The sequence below is a fragment of the Danio rerio genome, chromosome 23 (genome assembly GCF_049306965.1).
Source record: "Danio rerio strain Tuebingen ecotype United States chromosome 23, GRCz12tu, whole genome shotgun sequence".
Lineage (NCBI taxonomy): Eukaryota > Metazoa > Chordata > Actinopteri > Cypriniformes > Danionidae > Danio > Danio rerio.
In genome coordinates, this window is record NC_133198.1 from 15,845,001 (window position 1) to 15,862,954 (window position 17,954).

Consider the following 17,954-nt stretch of genomic DNA (forward strand, 5'->3'; position numbering starts at 1 on the left):
AGCGAATGTAGATAGAGGAGGATTCTGGGTCACGGCCTTCAGATCCCTCAGGGTGTTTCTCACGGGTAGATAATTTAACCGTCAGACTCTCGGCCTCGTCTTCATAATACCTTTTAATCTGAACGGAGTTATATCGAAATTGTTTTTGTAATCGCTGTGGAATCTGCCTTGAGTACTAATCCTAAAAACTCATTACAAAAATATGAGAACTGAAGTAAACTTGATAAAATGTCTGTCATTTGTACATATAATATACCTGGAATGTGCTCTCAATTGTAGTATACTGTAAAAACCAAAACGTTAAGACAACTCAAACCATTTGAGAAAACCGATTGCAACAAATCATTCAAGTTAACAAACAAATCCTAACAAGTGCTGTGAACTCAATCCATTTGAGTAAACGATGCATTTGGGCACAGTAACACCCAATAAATCGAAAAAACTCAAACCAACTGAGTACTGGAAAACCCAATAAGTTAAGGCAACTCAAACGGTTTGAGGAAACTGATTGCTATAAACCATTTGAGTTCAAAAACTAATCTAAGTACTCTGAACTTACTCAATTTAAGGTGAAGTATTGAGATATTAAAATAACTCATTACCTTCAACACTGAGTTCAAAACTCTTTTCAAGTGAGTAGAATTAACTTTTAGTCAATTTTGAGTTAACTACACTCATTTCATTTGATAAAGTTGACTGTTGGGTTTTGCAGTGCTGAAGTATACATTTTAAAACTGATTTTGTAGATAATATAATAAGAAATTGTGATGTCAATAGACAGAAAACTTAAAAGTGGTTTCCTCCGATTTACACTTGGATTTTGTTTTTTTTTTTTTTCAACTGATGAATAAAATAAGATCTGTGGTAAACATAACTCCACAATACTCAGCTTGGATTCCTCTACAACATAAATTACACACTAAATTAGATCACATTTCATTATTTATACAGTATTAAACTCATATATTTACATAGAAGTAATTAAATGACAACTGATGGCTTGTGACTGTGACAGAGTTTCTGCATTTCAGGGATATAGTTCACCCAAAAATGAAATTTACTTATTATTTTAACAAACTGACTTCCATACTTTTTGTTTTTTCTACATTGGTAGTCAATGGTTAGAGGTTTCCAACATTCTTCAAAACATCTTATTTTGTGTTTTCCAAAACAAATAATCTCATAAGGTTGTAAATAAGTAAGGGGTGGTTAAATAAATACAGAATTAAAATTTTTGGGTAAACTATCCTTTTAAATTGTTTACCTCAGACATTTTTACACATCATTTGAAAATCCTTTATCAAAACACCTTGTCCAAATCCGGACAATAAAAAACTTCAAGACAAGCTCAACAATATTTGCCTGATTTTGTACCTTTACCCACTTGATGCTGGGTAATTCGATCACATTTAATTTTATTTTCAGTAAAGGTAAGCGATTTAATATTGCTTTTTTATAATATTTGATATTTTAACAAAGTAATATGTTCTGTTTTTTTATATTTAGTGGGGTTTTGTAAGGCAATCTGTTAAACTATATATGAACATAAAACTACACACACTAAATCACACATTTGGAGGAAATATGTGTTCTTATTAAAGCGATGGTTAATGGAAAAAAAAGTATTTACAAATCCTGTCTGAAGAACAGAAAAGAAGATACTTAGAAGTATGCTGGAATCAGGTAGCCATTAGCTCCCTTCCTCCTGCTATAGACTAAATATGCAAGCAAACTTTTTTTGAGTGTTTTAGCAGAGGCCAGATCAGACAGAAGTGCAGTAAAACGTCTGAGATGACAGAAACAGGTCGAGTGAACAGAGCCGCTGCTTGATCTGTCAGTCACACACAAAACATCAGAGATTTTCTGCATCATCTCACTACTTTTAGAGCTGTGAATAATATCTGTATATAGCTGTTTATTTTACCAAGCTTAGGGAGATCATTTACAGAAAACTTGTTAATTTGAGACTATATACTGTAAAAAATATCAGTCATTTTAATGGTAAAAATTTATATTAAAAAAAGCTACAGTAAAAATCTGCTTTGGTTAACAGTAAATTTCATTAATATATACAATAAATAAATTACACTACACAGGAATTCCCTGCATGGCACTTTTAATACAATTTTTCTTGACATTTTTATGGTTCTGTTAATACTTTACGTACATTACAATTTTAAATGTTACAGAGTGTCCCGTTTCCTCCCGTTATGATAGATGCAGCGTAGTGAAGACGGATGTTGCAAAGCGTGAGAATGTTTACTGGATACTTTCTTTTCTCCAAATTTTCTACAAATTTTGTTTTCTCTAAATTTCAACATAAATTTCACTCAATATCCAGAGGGATTAAACATAATAATGTTTCCCCTTTTGTGTGTTTTGGGGGGGGGGGGGGGGGGGGGGGGGGGGGGGGGTTAAATAGATCAAGTTCCCTTGATGGCTGCTAAAAGCGACATTTGCAATATTTATATATATATTATAATAATATAATTATTATTTGTATAATTTGCTAAATAATTATTTCATAATTTGTTCATCGCCCAATGACGTGAGGTTGAGAGTGAGGTTGGGTGCTACGGCTACTTTTTAAAATGAACTCATACGAATTAGCCACTAAACTGAAAAAACGTAAAATACTTACTTTTCCTCTAAAGATCAGGCTGACATTTGTGGCGTATTAAAAGCAATTGAAAAAGTATCACTAGACCATTAACTATTTTTGCAAATGTATCTTACTGCAATTTAAACTGTATTTTACTGTAAGATTGTTATGCAGTATGTTACGGTATTTTAAAAGTGCATTGTGAAAAATTTGTATATTTTACAGTAAAGATATACATACAATTCTGTAAATACATATACAGCAACAAAAATGGTGCTTTATATGTAAATACAGTATTTTTGGTGCAGTTGATTTGTTACTGTTGAGCTGCTGCCACCAAGTTACTGTAAATCAGTGGTTCTCAAATTGATGTAACTAGCAATACTACAATGGAGGCTGTAGTGGTTCTGTGTGTTGAAGTTTATTTTTTTATATATTCCTATTTTCTTTGAGCACATTATAATTTACTCAGGTCGACAACCTTGACTTACACTGATAAAAAAATTCCTTAATGCGTTCTAGAATGGGGTAATCAGGTTCAGAGGCAAAGGGGGCCACATTTAAACCACTTCACATGCAAAGAGCAACAGGTTTTACTTTGCATAATTATAGTGGTTTTGCTGACTTTAAATTGTTCATTACCAACTTGTTCTATTAAAAATAATACTGAACATTACATTTAAATTAGTTAGTTTTTAAAAATGTGAGAAAAAGGTGGATTAACATCTTTATACTCAGAGTATTAAACTTAGCAGATATGTTGAGCAAAATTAAATATAGAGCACTATAAAATTGTAATATTTAATAATTCATTAGCCCTATAATAGAACACAAATGGATACATTATATAAATAGGCTATAGGGGTTTTACTCATGGTGTATACAGTTTTTTTTTTAAACATCCAGGTATTCACCAATGTTAGTATGAGGTTAACTGCAGAGCTCATCAAGCTTTCATTATTGTAACAGGAAAGCAAACTTCGTAAACTTCATAATGTGATGACAGCTCCATTCATTGTTATTGCAGTACATTTTGCTTTACCATTTTAATCTGTTTGTTTGTCATGCTGCAAAGAGGACCGGCTGATATTTGCACATTGTAAAGTGTAAAGCCTGTGGCACTGTGGATGAAGTGCACTGTTGAGCCATATCTTTAAAATCAACCCAAGCTCATTCCAAAAACAAAGTCCCTTGGCCGTTCTGGAGACCGCGAAATACGTCCCGGAAGGTACGTATGGCTGCATTTCATTTTTTTAAGCGAACGCTACGGGGCGGTGTGACGCTGTTCCCTTTCGCGCTTGCCGGCTGACCGCTTCCCTCCGTGTGGAGGGCTTTCCCGCCGCAATCAGTTTTTTTCGGTCAGCTCATCGTGTGCATCGGCGGACTTCAGATGCAGAGAGGAGGAGTTGACAAAGGCGTCTGGGTTCGAGTCCGGGGAAGAGGGGTTCTAGAAATCAGGTAAGACAAAAACAGAAATTCAAAAAATAAAGCGAACGAGTTCATAACAGGGTAAGAACGTGGTAAAATCCGAAGTGGTAAAAAAAACACAACAGACGAGAGCTTTTCAGAATTCTTTTTTTTCAGAATGAGCCTGGGTTGTTTAAAATGCTATTTGTTTTCTATAGGTGAAGCCTACGTACTGAGGCGCACACTCCACAGCGTCCAGCTGATCGGTTACCTAACAGCACAAGCCATAAACAGGGAACTGCTTTCAGTAATGATACTGTTCTTTTTACAACATTGATCTTACATTATAACTGAAATATAGTCAGTTAAACAGACCTGAGCATTCATTAAGTTGCTCAAGTGTAAACGAGATGAAAAGGTAAGGAAAACGTAAACATCGCCAGGAGAAGCAGGTGAATGCTAAAAATCACCGGAAGTGCCTGACTGGCAGCGTTTGTTCAATAAAAGTCTACTTTTCATGCGTGCGAAAGTATCAATTACATTCAAATGACACAAACATAAAACGTAATATTTGCGGTACTTTTTAACTCAAATTATAATAAAGAATACATTAACCTTCAGAACGACACTGGACACAAAATTCATCAGGGATTACCCCTCATCTAGAATTTCTTTGTGGGCCCCCTAGCGCCATCTGGTAGCCCCTAAAGGGGTTACTGCCCCCAGTTTGAGAACCGCTGGTGTAAATTCCACAGGAAATTGTTAATAGTGTAGTTTTGGTGCATCTATGATAGAAATTGATAGAGCGCCATTGGCGGGAGCACCTAAATTACATCATTGAAAACAATGGGGGCACCCATAGTCCAAAATTAACTGGATGAAATGTGGATTTTTTGGAAAAACGAAAATATATTTTTTATACATATTTATTAAATAGCTATCGTTTACATTATGTTAAGGCATACATGTCTTGACACCCAGATGATTGTCCTCCTGTAAGGTTCTCCTCTCTACACAGAAGAACGGTGGAGCTTACACAGAGTGACCAGAGTTATTGATCACCTCCCTGAGGCCCTTCTCCCCCAATCACTCAGCTTAGATAGCCGGCCAGCTCTAGCAAGAGTCCTGGTGGTTCCAATCATCTTCCACTTCCGGATGATGGAGGCTGCTGTGCTCAATGGAACTTTCAGAGCAGCAGAAATGTTTCTGTAACCTTCCCCAGCCTTGTGTCTCGAGACAATTGTGTCTCGAAGGTCTACAGACAATTCTTTTGTCTTCATGGTTGGTTTGTGCTTTGACATGCACCATCAACCCTGGGACCTTATATAGACAGGTGTAAGCCCTATCAAATTATGTCCAGTTAACTGAAATTACCACAGGAATTTCAAGAATGATAGATGGAAACGGAATGTACCTGAGCTCAATTTAGAGCTTCACGGCAAAGGCTTTGAATACTTATGTACGTGATTTTTCAGGTTTTTTATTTTTAATAAATTTGCAACAATTTCAAAAACTCTGTTCACATTGTCATTATGGGGCATTGTGTGCAGAATTTTAAGGAACGAAATTTATTTAATCCATTTTGGAATAAGGCTGTAACACAAAAAAGTGGAAAAAGTGAAGTGCTATGATTACATTCTAGATGCACTGTAGCTAAAAGCGTGTTTTAAAGACCATGGTCATAGTTAACCCTGCCTTCTCAATTATAAATCACATTGCAAAAATTTGTTTAACCTTAAAAATAAGTTGCCTGCCAAACAAAATAGTATATTTGGAAAATAAATATATTTATTTTGAATAATGCACTGTATACTATACGATATACTAAATATTTGCAATATAAATATTGTTTTCATTACTATTTATTTTATCTAACAATTAAAAGTGAGCAATAATAAAACCATGACAAACTGGTTCTCATAACATAATTAAAAACACTGGATTTCCAAAACAATTGAAAGTAATGATTATCAAAATGAAATCAAAATTTCAGAATAAACTACTAAACCTTCTAATAATAATCAGCAACAAAAAATAATAATAATAAATAACAAACACACAACACACTGGTGTAGGGTGAGGGTGGGCCTCCCCTCCATTCACCCCCCAACACAACCTCCCGTGGAGCTAGGAATGACATGCAGAATAAGGTGGATATAAATAAACAGACACACACACATAGAAAAAATGAATTCTTGGACTCAGAACATGAACTGATGTTTGACAGGTTAATTATGTGCCAATGTCACCCCTGCTGTGACACAAATTAGTCCAGCTGATTTAGTGTAAATGGCTGTGTCTACACACACACACACACACACACACACACACACACACACACACACACACCATACACACACCATACACACACCATACACACACACCATACACACACACGCACGCTCACGCGCATACCGAGAATCACTTCCCTCTCTTCAGAAACTCTTAAGAAAAGTGCTCTTGCAGATCTCAGATTAAACACACTTCTCACAGAAATATTCACAGCCAAACAAACAAACGCCTCGGAGATGTTTGCAGAAATCCATTTACGTTTGTGTGTGTGTACATGAGAAGTGATTAGAGCACTGCAGGGAGACGCTTTGAAGTCAAACTTTTCTTAATCACGTTCTCAGACGTACACAGTCTGGATGGCCAAAAAAAGTGATATTTATAATGTAACGCTGCAGTGTTTGGATGTGAACAGTGTTTTTTTAGAATGTGTGTTTGGCTGCTGATGGAAAACAAGCAGGGGTTCACCTAAAAATTATGCATTTTTACAGATTTAAGGCACTTAAAAATATTTATATATAACGAATATACAGTATATAACTAATAATAATTAATAATCAAACTTATGTAGATTATTCAAGAAAATGGCAATAATAATAATTATTCTTATAATAATAATAAAAATTTTTATTATCAATTATAATGCAAATCAATAGTGATAATGTACATAAATTAGTAATAATAATAAAAACAATAGTATTGTTAAAGCAATGATGATAATTCATTATTAATTGAATTCATAATAATAGAAACTCATTATTATAATTTATAAATATTACTAATCATTATTACAATTTTTTTTGTAAATGTTTAAGAATGATGTAGTTTAACATTTAAGGTACTTAAAGCACTTTAAAAATAAAAGTATAATTGATGACAATTGATGATTAATAATTAAGCCTAAATATAATATAAGAATAACAATTTTATTAATACTAATAATTATTATTTACAATGGCAATATTAATAATAATAATAATAATAATATCAATAATAATAACAACAACCATGTTAACGTTAATAATAAAGTAAACAACTCTATAGTAATTATTTTATGTAATATATTAATTTTATTTAATAAATAGTGTAGTTTAACAACAACAACAACAACAACAATAATAGTATTCATTAGTATTATTTTCATTATTATCAACAACAACAAATACAAATCATTAAAATACAAATAATGATTTTGAGTAATTTTATTAATTATAATTTATAGTTGTTGTAATTTATAGTTTTAATTACTGGCTTAATCTGGTTTTGGACTGATTTTGTTAATGACTGGATTGAGGTGTTTAACAGTCTATATAAAGTTATTTAAGAAATTCTGTGATGTTTGTATAAATTTCAACAAGTGAAACTTTGAAAAACACCTTCATTTTCTTTTGAAATGACTCAAAATGATTTAAAGATGATCAACTGGATTTACTAGATTTTTTTAAGATAAGTGGTTGTTTTCAGTTTATTTGGACTTAATTTAAACAAACAAATTAAGTTGAACATTACCTGTATTTAACTTGTTTGTTTAAATTCAGCCTATATAAATTGTTTGCAACAATTTTGCAGAAATAAATTTTTTCGGTGCGCTTGCTCCTCATTTTCACTTTTCACTTTATTTCAGAAAAAATAAAACAACAAGAAGATCATCCTCTGCCAGCTGAGCTGCTGTGTGTTCGCAAGATGTGAAGTGTGAACTTGAACATCTGACTTATGTGTAAAAAAAAAAAGTTCTTTGAATTACAGCCACGTCTCGTGTCAGTCTCTTGGGCAGAGAGCATGATGGGAAGGGAAGAGATGAAGTCCCACGCCATCCTGACAAGATAGTGTTGAGTCTCTGAAGCCAAAAACCTTATCTTTACTCTAATGTTTGACAGCAGAGAGATGAAACTCATGTCTAAGAAAAAGAGACATGGAGATCAGGAGGAGGAATAAGGAATAAACTACAGATCCATTCATTCATTCATTTTCTTTTCGGCTTAGTCCCTTTATTAATCAGGGGCGCCACAGCAGAATGAACCGCCAACTTATCCAGCACATTTTTACGCAGCGGATGCCCTTCCAGCCGCAACCCATCCCTGGGAAACATCCACACACCCTCATTCACACACACTCATACACTACGGACAGTTTAGCCTACCCAATGCAACTGTACCGCATGTCTTTGGACTGTGGGAGAAACCCACGCGAACACAGGGAGAACAAGCAAACTCCACACAGAAATGCCAACTGAACTGACCCAGCCGAGGCTCGAACTAGCGACCTTCCTGTGAAGCGACAGCACTACCTACTGCGCCACTGCATCGCCTAACTACAGATCCACATATTTTAATTTTGCTTTGCCTATATGTCAAAAAAAAAAAGAAAGAAATGATCGCATGTGTTTGGTGTTTTTCCTTATCACAAACACAACCGTAATCTTATAACGTAATATAATATAATATAATATAATATAATATAATATAATATAATATAATATAATATAATATAATATAATATAATATAATATTTATTATATTATAATATAATATAATATAATATAATATAATATAATATAATATAATATAATATAATATAATATAATATAATATAATATAATATATATTTTGTTTATGAGCATTTTCTAATCAGGCTCCTCTGGCTCCTCTGATTAGGTTCAGAAGCTCATTAGCTATTAAATTTTTTTTTTTTTTTTCCAAAAATGTCATCTTAATCAATTCTTTAGTTTTTAACAAAGTAGATTTTCTTTTGCATCAAAACTAGCTAAATCCATCAGTGCTTTTTTTTTTTTTTTGCAAAAATCTCTAAATCCACCTGTTGAGAAAAGATATTGTAATTAGTTGAAAATCATTAAAGAAGCACTTATAAATTATTTTACCAAACATAAAACACCTAAAACACTTAAAAATACATAAATCTGTCAAGTAAGTGGCGGTTCATTCCGCTGTGTTATACCAGAGACTAAACAAAAGGAAAATGAAAGAATGAAATCTGTCAAGTGAGTGCATTAATCAAAAACATTAAAATTGACATTAATTAAACCTTAACAATCTGTTGTCATTTTTGATATTTGGGATTTAGATTTAATGTAAGTAGAGCAATGTAAACATTGTAAGCGAAGCTTGGTATATTAAAATAATGTAGTGTAAAACATTATGAAACATCAATATCTGTGCATTGTCCATTAATATAAAAGCTTATCAGATGTATAAGTATTACGGAGTAATACACATAATGTATAGTTTTATACATTATATTTATCTTTTAAAAAATTGCTTAAATTAGCAAATAAAACACAAGGTAGGCCTACTGGGCAAAAAGGGGATGCTCTCAGAGACTATTTTAGAAGCTGTCATTTATTTATTCTCACCATAATTAAGGTCTTGGTCTCTTGTTTATCCACATAGCATCCATGTGGGATAAAAAACAGCATCTTAACTTTGTCTTTCATGAAACGCAGTTGCCATTTAATGTATAGTAAATTGGGCTCATTGAAAGTAACAGAACAGAACTTAGATCAGAACATAAATGCATGCTTAACTTCCGACTGTACATTGTGTTTTCTTCTTCTTGTAATGCACAGAGTTTTGAGGTAAGGGATGCCTATATATATATATTAGGGATGTGCGGAGCAGCCAGTATTTGTATTTGTATTTGTTGAGGGGGGAAAAGTATTTGAATTTGTATTTGTATTCGAGTAAAATTAAAAATATATATATTTTTTATTACACTTCTAATTTACGTTATAGTGAAAGTATTGTTTAATTATACCCATTATATAAATTATAGACATGCAATATTGGTTGTTGTTTTTGAACATGTGACAAGACATGTCATTGAAAAGAAAATAACATAGAAGCCATTATCTCATCCATGGTTAAACCAACAACTAATAAAATACCATTGTGAATATTATGAACCCCACCACCACCGTTCTTGTTGAAGGACACTGAATAGACAGAATAAAAACAAATAGTACTTCAAAAAAACTGTACTTCTTCTGAAAGAACTTCTTTCCAATGCAAAGAATTCCAAAAACTAAAATTAGCTAAATAAATCTAAATAAAACCCTGCCTGGGAGATCTGGCAGAACAAAAGTATTCTATATAATACTAAAAGATACAGCCCTGCTATTATCATCTGCCTGCCACAAAACAGACACAAAGTTTGTTTGCTTTTTTTTATGTTTGAAACTGACTTGCTGGGGCAGAATGTGGCTGTGTTGATGGTTTGGTGCTTGTGGAGGATTTAGCAGAACATAGCTGTGCTGATGAGGGGATTGATGCTTGTGGGGGGTTCACAGACAGTATCAGGAGAGGATGCTTTCAGTGCATGTGATAATACATTACATAGAAGGTTGCGCGGTGGCACAGTGAGTAGCACTGTCACCTCACAGCAAGAAGGTTGCTGGTTCGAGCCTCGACTGGGTTCTCCCCATGTTGGCGTGGGTTTCCTCCGGGTGCTCCGGTTTCCCCCACAGTCCAAACACATGCAATACAGGTGAATTGGGTAAGCTAAATTGTCCCTATTGTATGTGTGTGAAAGAGAGTGTATGGATGTTTCCCAGTGCTGGGTAGCAGCAGGAAGGGCAACCACTGTGTAAAACATATGCTGGATAAATTGATTTTTTTTTTGACTGGTGGAGGACCAAGAAATGGCTCAGCTGCAGTCTCACTCATTTGAGGAGTTTCAAGTTAATAAAAAGTGACGGGAAGCTATGCTAAGGTTAACTAACGTTAGCCTATAGCATATATCTTGCTGTCTGCAAAAGACAGTAATTTAGACGTACCATATAACTCCCATAAGTGCATACTATTCGACACAACTACACAAGCATCGTTTTAACCTTTATAAACGAACGTTAACGTTACTCTGTCAACAGTCTATTGTCTAAATTACCGCGCTAACAGAGCTAACGTTGTGTAAACAGAAAGCACCCGATTGCAAACGCCAAAAATGCAGCGTATGGAATATCCCGATCAAACTCCGCTTCAAGTTTATAAACTGCATCTGGAACCCAATTAAGGTATAAAAATCAATTTTAACAAAAATAGTGATGCAGTGAAGTATTTTTTTCGCTCAGCCGAGCCTTCTGTCTGTTGCTGTGGAGAAGCGCCCTCCGACTTCTGACTGAGCGTGTCTCTCTCTCTCTCTCTCTCTCTCTCTCACTCACCCTCTCACTCACTCACTCTCTCACTCACTCACTCACTCTCTCACTCACTCACTCACTCTCTCACTCACTCACTCACTCGGGCATGCACTGTGGTCTCATGAGGAAACGCTGCTTTTTGATATAGTGTTTTTCTTGCTCCCGAATACAAATAATTTTTCAAGTATTTGTTCGAAATATGTATTCGTAAAAACACGCTATTCGTGCCTTTCCGAATACCGTATTCGGGTTCGGCTCCACCCTTAATATATATATATATATATATATATATATATATAAATTTCTATTAATAATTGAGAAGGGTATGAATATTTTTAGACATGCCAATTTTAGGTCAAATATAAATAAAAGTGGAGAAATATTTTTTCCACAGTGATGCCTCTTGTACATCGTCTTATTGTCTTTTGGGGAAAAAAATGATCATTTCTATCATTCTGTGTCATTTCCGGTGGAAAAAACTTGCTGGTTAAAATCAAGTCAAAATTTGTATAATAATAATATTATAATTAATACTAATAATAAGATGAATGATAATAATAATACCCTAACATCATATATTATACAAATATAATGTGTCATGCACCTGAATGAGGATAAAATACAGTGGTGTGTGAAGGGCGGGGTGTGTGTATGCGTGCATGTATGTGTGTGTCCCTCATGACTTACACTGATGGCAGAAACAGATGGTGTGTTTCTCTCTCTGCCTCTGGTGTCTGTGAGTGAGTTAATGGCTCGCTCAGTTTTTCTCTTTTCATAATGTGTATGTGTGTGTGTGTGTGTGTGTCACTGTTCTTTACCTGTGCTTGAGGTGAAACTCTCAGAAGTGTGACATCACCTCTGTTTACTGCAGCACAACTATTTCACACAATGACCCATTTCAAAAATATTAAATATATCTCTATAGTCTCTGACAAGGCTGCACAATATAGTGAACAATTATTTTTATCGTAATAATAGTATATATAATTCGTATCACAGAGAGGTGCAATAAATTACATTTAGGTTGTTTATACAAATTTGACCAATCATATGTCATACACCCGCCTCCCCTATAGGAGCTGTTACACTCAGGGCTGGACTAAGAACACATTCTGCGATTTATTTTACCTTTGCCATGATGACAGTAAATTATATTTGACTAGATATTTTCCAAGACACTTATATACAGCTTAAAGTGACATTTCAAGGCTTAACTAGGTTAATTAGGTTAACTAAGAAGGTTAGGGTAATTAAGCAAGTTATTGTATAATGATGGTTTGTTCTGTAGAAAATCAAAAAAAAATAGCTTAAGGGGGCTAATAATTTTGTCCCTAACCTGCCTAGTTAACCTAATTAACCTAGGTAAGTTAAGCCTTTAAGGTCACTTTAAGCTGTACAAAGTGTCTTGAAAAATATCTAGTCAAATATTATTTAGTGTCATCATGGCAAAGACAAACTAAATCAGTAATTAGAAATAAGTTATTTAAACTATTATGTTTAGAATGTGTTGAAAAAATCAGCTCTCCTTTAAACAGAAATTGGGGAAAAAATTAAACAGGGTGGCAAATAATTCAGGGGGGTTAATAATTCTGACTTCAACTGTATATGTATATGTATTTATATGTATATGTATGTACAGTATATACGTGTGTGTGTGTGTGTGTGTGTGTATATATAAAAAAAAAAAAAAATATATATATATATATATATATATATATATATATATATATATATATATATATATATATATATATATATATATATATATATATATATATTGCTGTTGTTGTTGTTGTTATTGTCGTTATTATTAATTATTTACTAATAGTATCTAATTTTCCGGCAATTAATTTATATTTGATTATAATATACTTTTTTTTATTTTATTACAATAGGCCTGCAAGTTTTCAAAATTAAGTAATGCCATAATATGAACTTTAAAGTTTAAATAGGCTGTAAAAATCAGCAAAACAAAACAAGATTTGTAATACTTTCTAAATTAGTGCTTTAATAGGGGTTTACCTTTAAAAGGGTTCTTTAGAACTTAAGCTGACCATAAATCCCTAATGATATAATATCTTTAATATGCATGCTTCAAATATCTAAAATAGCTTATTGTGGTCTTCTGAGTTACAGAAGTCTAACAACTTTATTGTATTTATTTATTTATTTTTTGCATTAGATACTGTATATTGTCTAATGAAAGTCAACACCAATATTTCATTCCTCCATATTATTACTATGATTTTCATAAAAGGGGCAGAGTTAAAATTCATTAAAAAAATGTTCGCTTTCTTACTGGTTTAATTAGATTTACTGTAAAGCATAACCGAGTGTTTTTACTTGAGATAGATACTCCACAATGATAGATATTTTGATAACTGCTTGTACATACATATACATAGACATACATGTATAAATAAATTCGAATTACTGCAAAACATGAATTAGAAATACAGCAGCATAAGTACAATTGTTGTACATTCAATCATAAGCATGCTTTAAGAGTTTAAACATTTCAAAAGAGCTCTGTCCACAGCACATTTAAAGTCAACAAAAGCAATCCTTGTTTTGAAAATAAGCTCACAGTCCTTCTGCCTACTGATTATAATCTAGTGAGTTTTCCAAACTAAACCTGGATCTGTGCCAGACCTCAAACTCAAGGGGCCAATCAGCAAACCAGCAAAGGTTCAGGACCCACACATGAACACTGCATGCAGGAGACACTTTTACAGGGCTGTGGTTTTTAAGGACTGGTAAAAAAAAAATACAGGCAATGATTTCCTATGGTAATGAAAAAGCACCTTTAGGATGGAAGTGTTTCTGGAAAAATGTGTATTATAGCTTGTTATGCAGACATACGCATATAGTAAATGTAAATAGAGCATCTTAAGACCACAAACTATAGTACGAACAGGACTTTTGGAGTACAGAGTAATTGCTTATTGAGTATGACTGTGACATACTTTTCTAAGGTGTTTTTGCACCATGTACTTGCAATCAAATCATCACATACAGTATAAACACAATTTTAAAACACACTCCTATCACCTTGCTGACACTAACCGACACTTGTATTGGTTTTGCACCAGATTCTCTCTTACAATCACTCCATATATCTAAAAAATGTGATTAAAATAAAAGTAAAAATTCATGAATTACAGCATTTATGAAGTTTGCTTCACACAGGTGTAAGTGGACTTGACAAACTCTTATCTCTCTCACACTTTAACTGACACTTGCACCAGTTTTGCACATTTGCATCAGACACTTTCTTACAATCACTCTATATTCTTACAAAAATCACTGCATTTATGAACTGTGCTTCGCATAGGTGAGTGGATCTGACAAACCACCTGTAGAAACTCTCTTCTCCATCTACAAAAAAACCCCTCCTTACTCTAGCACTTAATTCTGTGAGCACTAACAGTTCCTTTGTATAATTAGACCTTCTTGAGTGTATTGCCTCTTCTTGTTGAATCTCTGATTGCCTACTCATCTGTAAGTCGCTTTGGACAAAACCATTGACTAAGGTCAAGTTTACACTGTCAGGTCTTGACGCCCAATTCTGATTTGTTGCCTATATCAGTTTTTTTTTTGGCCTTTCCATTTACATGTTTTTTTTTTCAATTGTGACTCATGTCTGATTTATGTGTTTACATTTGCCATACAATTTTCGACGCCATACATACATAAAGGAGGGTTCTAGCATCTGTGCCACACTAGCCATAGAAGAAATTGTCTTGCTTTTAGCTCTGCAAAATATGCGAAGTTCCCCTAACTTTAAAATAACTTTGAGACGGAGGGAAAGGGAAAACATCGCAGCTTGCGCTTATGGCTTATATATGGTGTCCTACACCATTCAGAAGGATTTGTGGGTAGGAGAGGTCTCAGGTCTGGTGGGAGCAAATTGTGGCGACTGACCACTTTCCTCCTCTATGTTAACTGTGTTGTTGTTGTTTACTGCTTCGGCGTCTCCACACACGCTCTTCCTTCTACATCATTAAACTATGGAGAAGTACCACATTGTTGCAAGTTTAATTACGTACAAAACAAAATGCCTCAATAGATCTGATCTGCCTGTTTACATGATAATGACATTGTCACATATCCAAATTATATCGGATTTATTTCCACAAATGAAGGGGGCCTGAAACCGATCTTTGAATATACGAATGCATGTTTTTTTTTTTTCATGCTTACACAGTCATAAAACAGATCCAATCTGAATTGGGTCACATTTAACTGGCAGTAGAAATGGAGCCTAAATGTAACTCTGCAATGTATTTTTTGACTGAAGTTTAATTGATCTGTGTTTGTTTTTCTTCTTATTCAATTTGTGGGAGGGATGAAGTTTTGCTTTGAATTGTAAATGCAAAACGAATGAGGCACTGTGCGTTTCATTTGTGACTTACAGAGATGAGGATCTGGCAGCCGCTGTGCAGCACTTCTATGTACTGGTACTCCAGCAGGCAGCCCATGATGGAGATGTAGGACTGTGTGTCAGCTTCGCGCTCTCCACTGGCTGGGATCTCTCTTCGGATGCAGCCCGGCCCATGCTCGCTCCACCAGGAGTGATGCGCAGAGATGTTGAAGGTCAGGAGGTCGCTGTCCTGAAATGGGAGAGGGGCGGGGTCAGATTCAACCTCAGGTAATATAAGTGATGAATGACAGAGGGGCTGAGCGCTTTAAAGCACGCATGCATAATTAAACAGGGACAACAAAGAAACTGTTTCACAGACACGAGAGAGGGAGGAAAGACACACATTTATAAAAGATGGAGGATGCACATGTGCTCATTGTTCATTTGCTGTGATAATATATGTTGCCGTTTATAAAAAAAAAACAGACCTGTTATTATCTAACGGCAAATTTACACCATGTCCAAAATGCTGATAAATCACCACATCAGTTGGCAGAAAAAATGTGCATAGTTGCGGAGGGAGATCTAGTAAGAATAATTCAATTCATCTTATGTGATTTTACAATGTAGATATTGTCAAAGCAGCTTAACAGAAGTTCTAGTAAATTGAAACCGTGTCAGTCCAGTTTTCAGAGTTGAAGTTCAGTTTAGTTCAGTTCAGTGTGGTTTATTTTCACTGCTAAAAGTCCAAACACTAAAGAGGAAATCCATTGATGCACAGCTCCACAAGTCCCAATCCAAGTAAGCCGTGACGACAGTGGTGAGGAACAGACTTCACCAATTAATGAAAGTGAAGGATAAAAACCCTCCATTTCTCCTCTGACCAAACTTCCTATGCAAAGCTGCAGTCTATGCACCAGAGGCTGAAGAACGCTGGACGTCCTTCATAACAAGTTGCTTACATGTTCCTACAAATAATTACTTACTAATTACTAAATAATTTTTCATATATATATATATATATATATATATATATATATATATATATATATATATATATATATATATATATATATATATATATATATATATATATATATATATATATATATATGTTATGTCATGTTTTTTGAAATGGTACATCTCAAGGGGTTTATCCCAATGAATAAATATCAATTGATATCAAGTTGATAGCACGTATCTTTTATATATATATATATATATATATATATATATATATATATATATATATATATATATATATATATATATATATATATTTAGGGGTTTTCACCTTTATCGATAGGACAGTGGAGTTTTACAAACAGAAAAGTGTGAGGAGCAGAGACAGGGGGAGGATCGGCAAAGGACCTCGAGCCGGGAATCGAACTGGGGTCGCCGCGAGTACCTGGGTGTTATATGTCGACTCACTTACCACTAGGCTATTGGCATGGGCGATAGCATGTTACTCAAAGAATTTCATATGTTGCAAATTGTTAGTATCATGTTTCAGCAATTATTCGATTTTTTTTAATTAATTTGAACATTTAGTTAAAACTTCACGTGCAGCTCTCTACTGTTAACCACAATATTTGAAATGAAAGCAAAACTTTTTTCGAATTTAATAAGCTACAAAATTTTAATAAGCTACAAAAGACTGGTAACTAACTAACTAACTAACTAACTAACTAACTAACTAACTAACTAACTAACTAAATAGGAAGTGTGAAAATCAGCATTTTTCCAGGCTCCTGTGTGTAGTTTCAGGCATTTCACATTTATAGCGATGAATAGGTTGTTTTCATTGCCCTTTAATCTAAACAAAAACTTATGAGCCTAAGAAAAATGTTTATTAAAAAAAAAAAAAAAAACAGGTTGCACTTGGAGGTTTTTGCATCTGAACTGTTCATATATGATCATCGAAAGACATTTCAGAGCAAATACAAGCATAAGCAATACTTTATACCGCAAAAGATATATTTAAATAATATATAAATAATAGTTTATGATTTTTATTACTATATCCCAGCCCTACAATCTTTTCAAGATCTTATCAAAATAAAAATGTTGCACTTCAAATTATTCAGTATAATAACTGGACATTTAAGAAGCCCTCCAGTTAATATTCTCCTGCTAAAAAGTAA

General features: G+C 33.8%; 1 protein-coding gene across 3 annotated transcripts in view; it reads right to left on the reverse strand.

The window, feature by feature from the left end:
* Window positions 1–17,954, reverse strand: part of nkain4 (sodium/potassium transporting ATPase interacting 4) — a 140,565-nt gene that overhangs the window by 40,977 nt on the left and 81,634 nt on the right. For 2 of the 3 annotated variants that reach the window (XM_005161981.5, NM_001113646.1), the window contains 1 exon segment: window positions 15,863–16,060. In XM_005161981.5, the coding sequence (XP_005162038.1) occupies window positions 15,863–16,060 (198 nt within the window). 3 annotated transcript variants of the gene reach the window in all.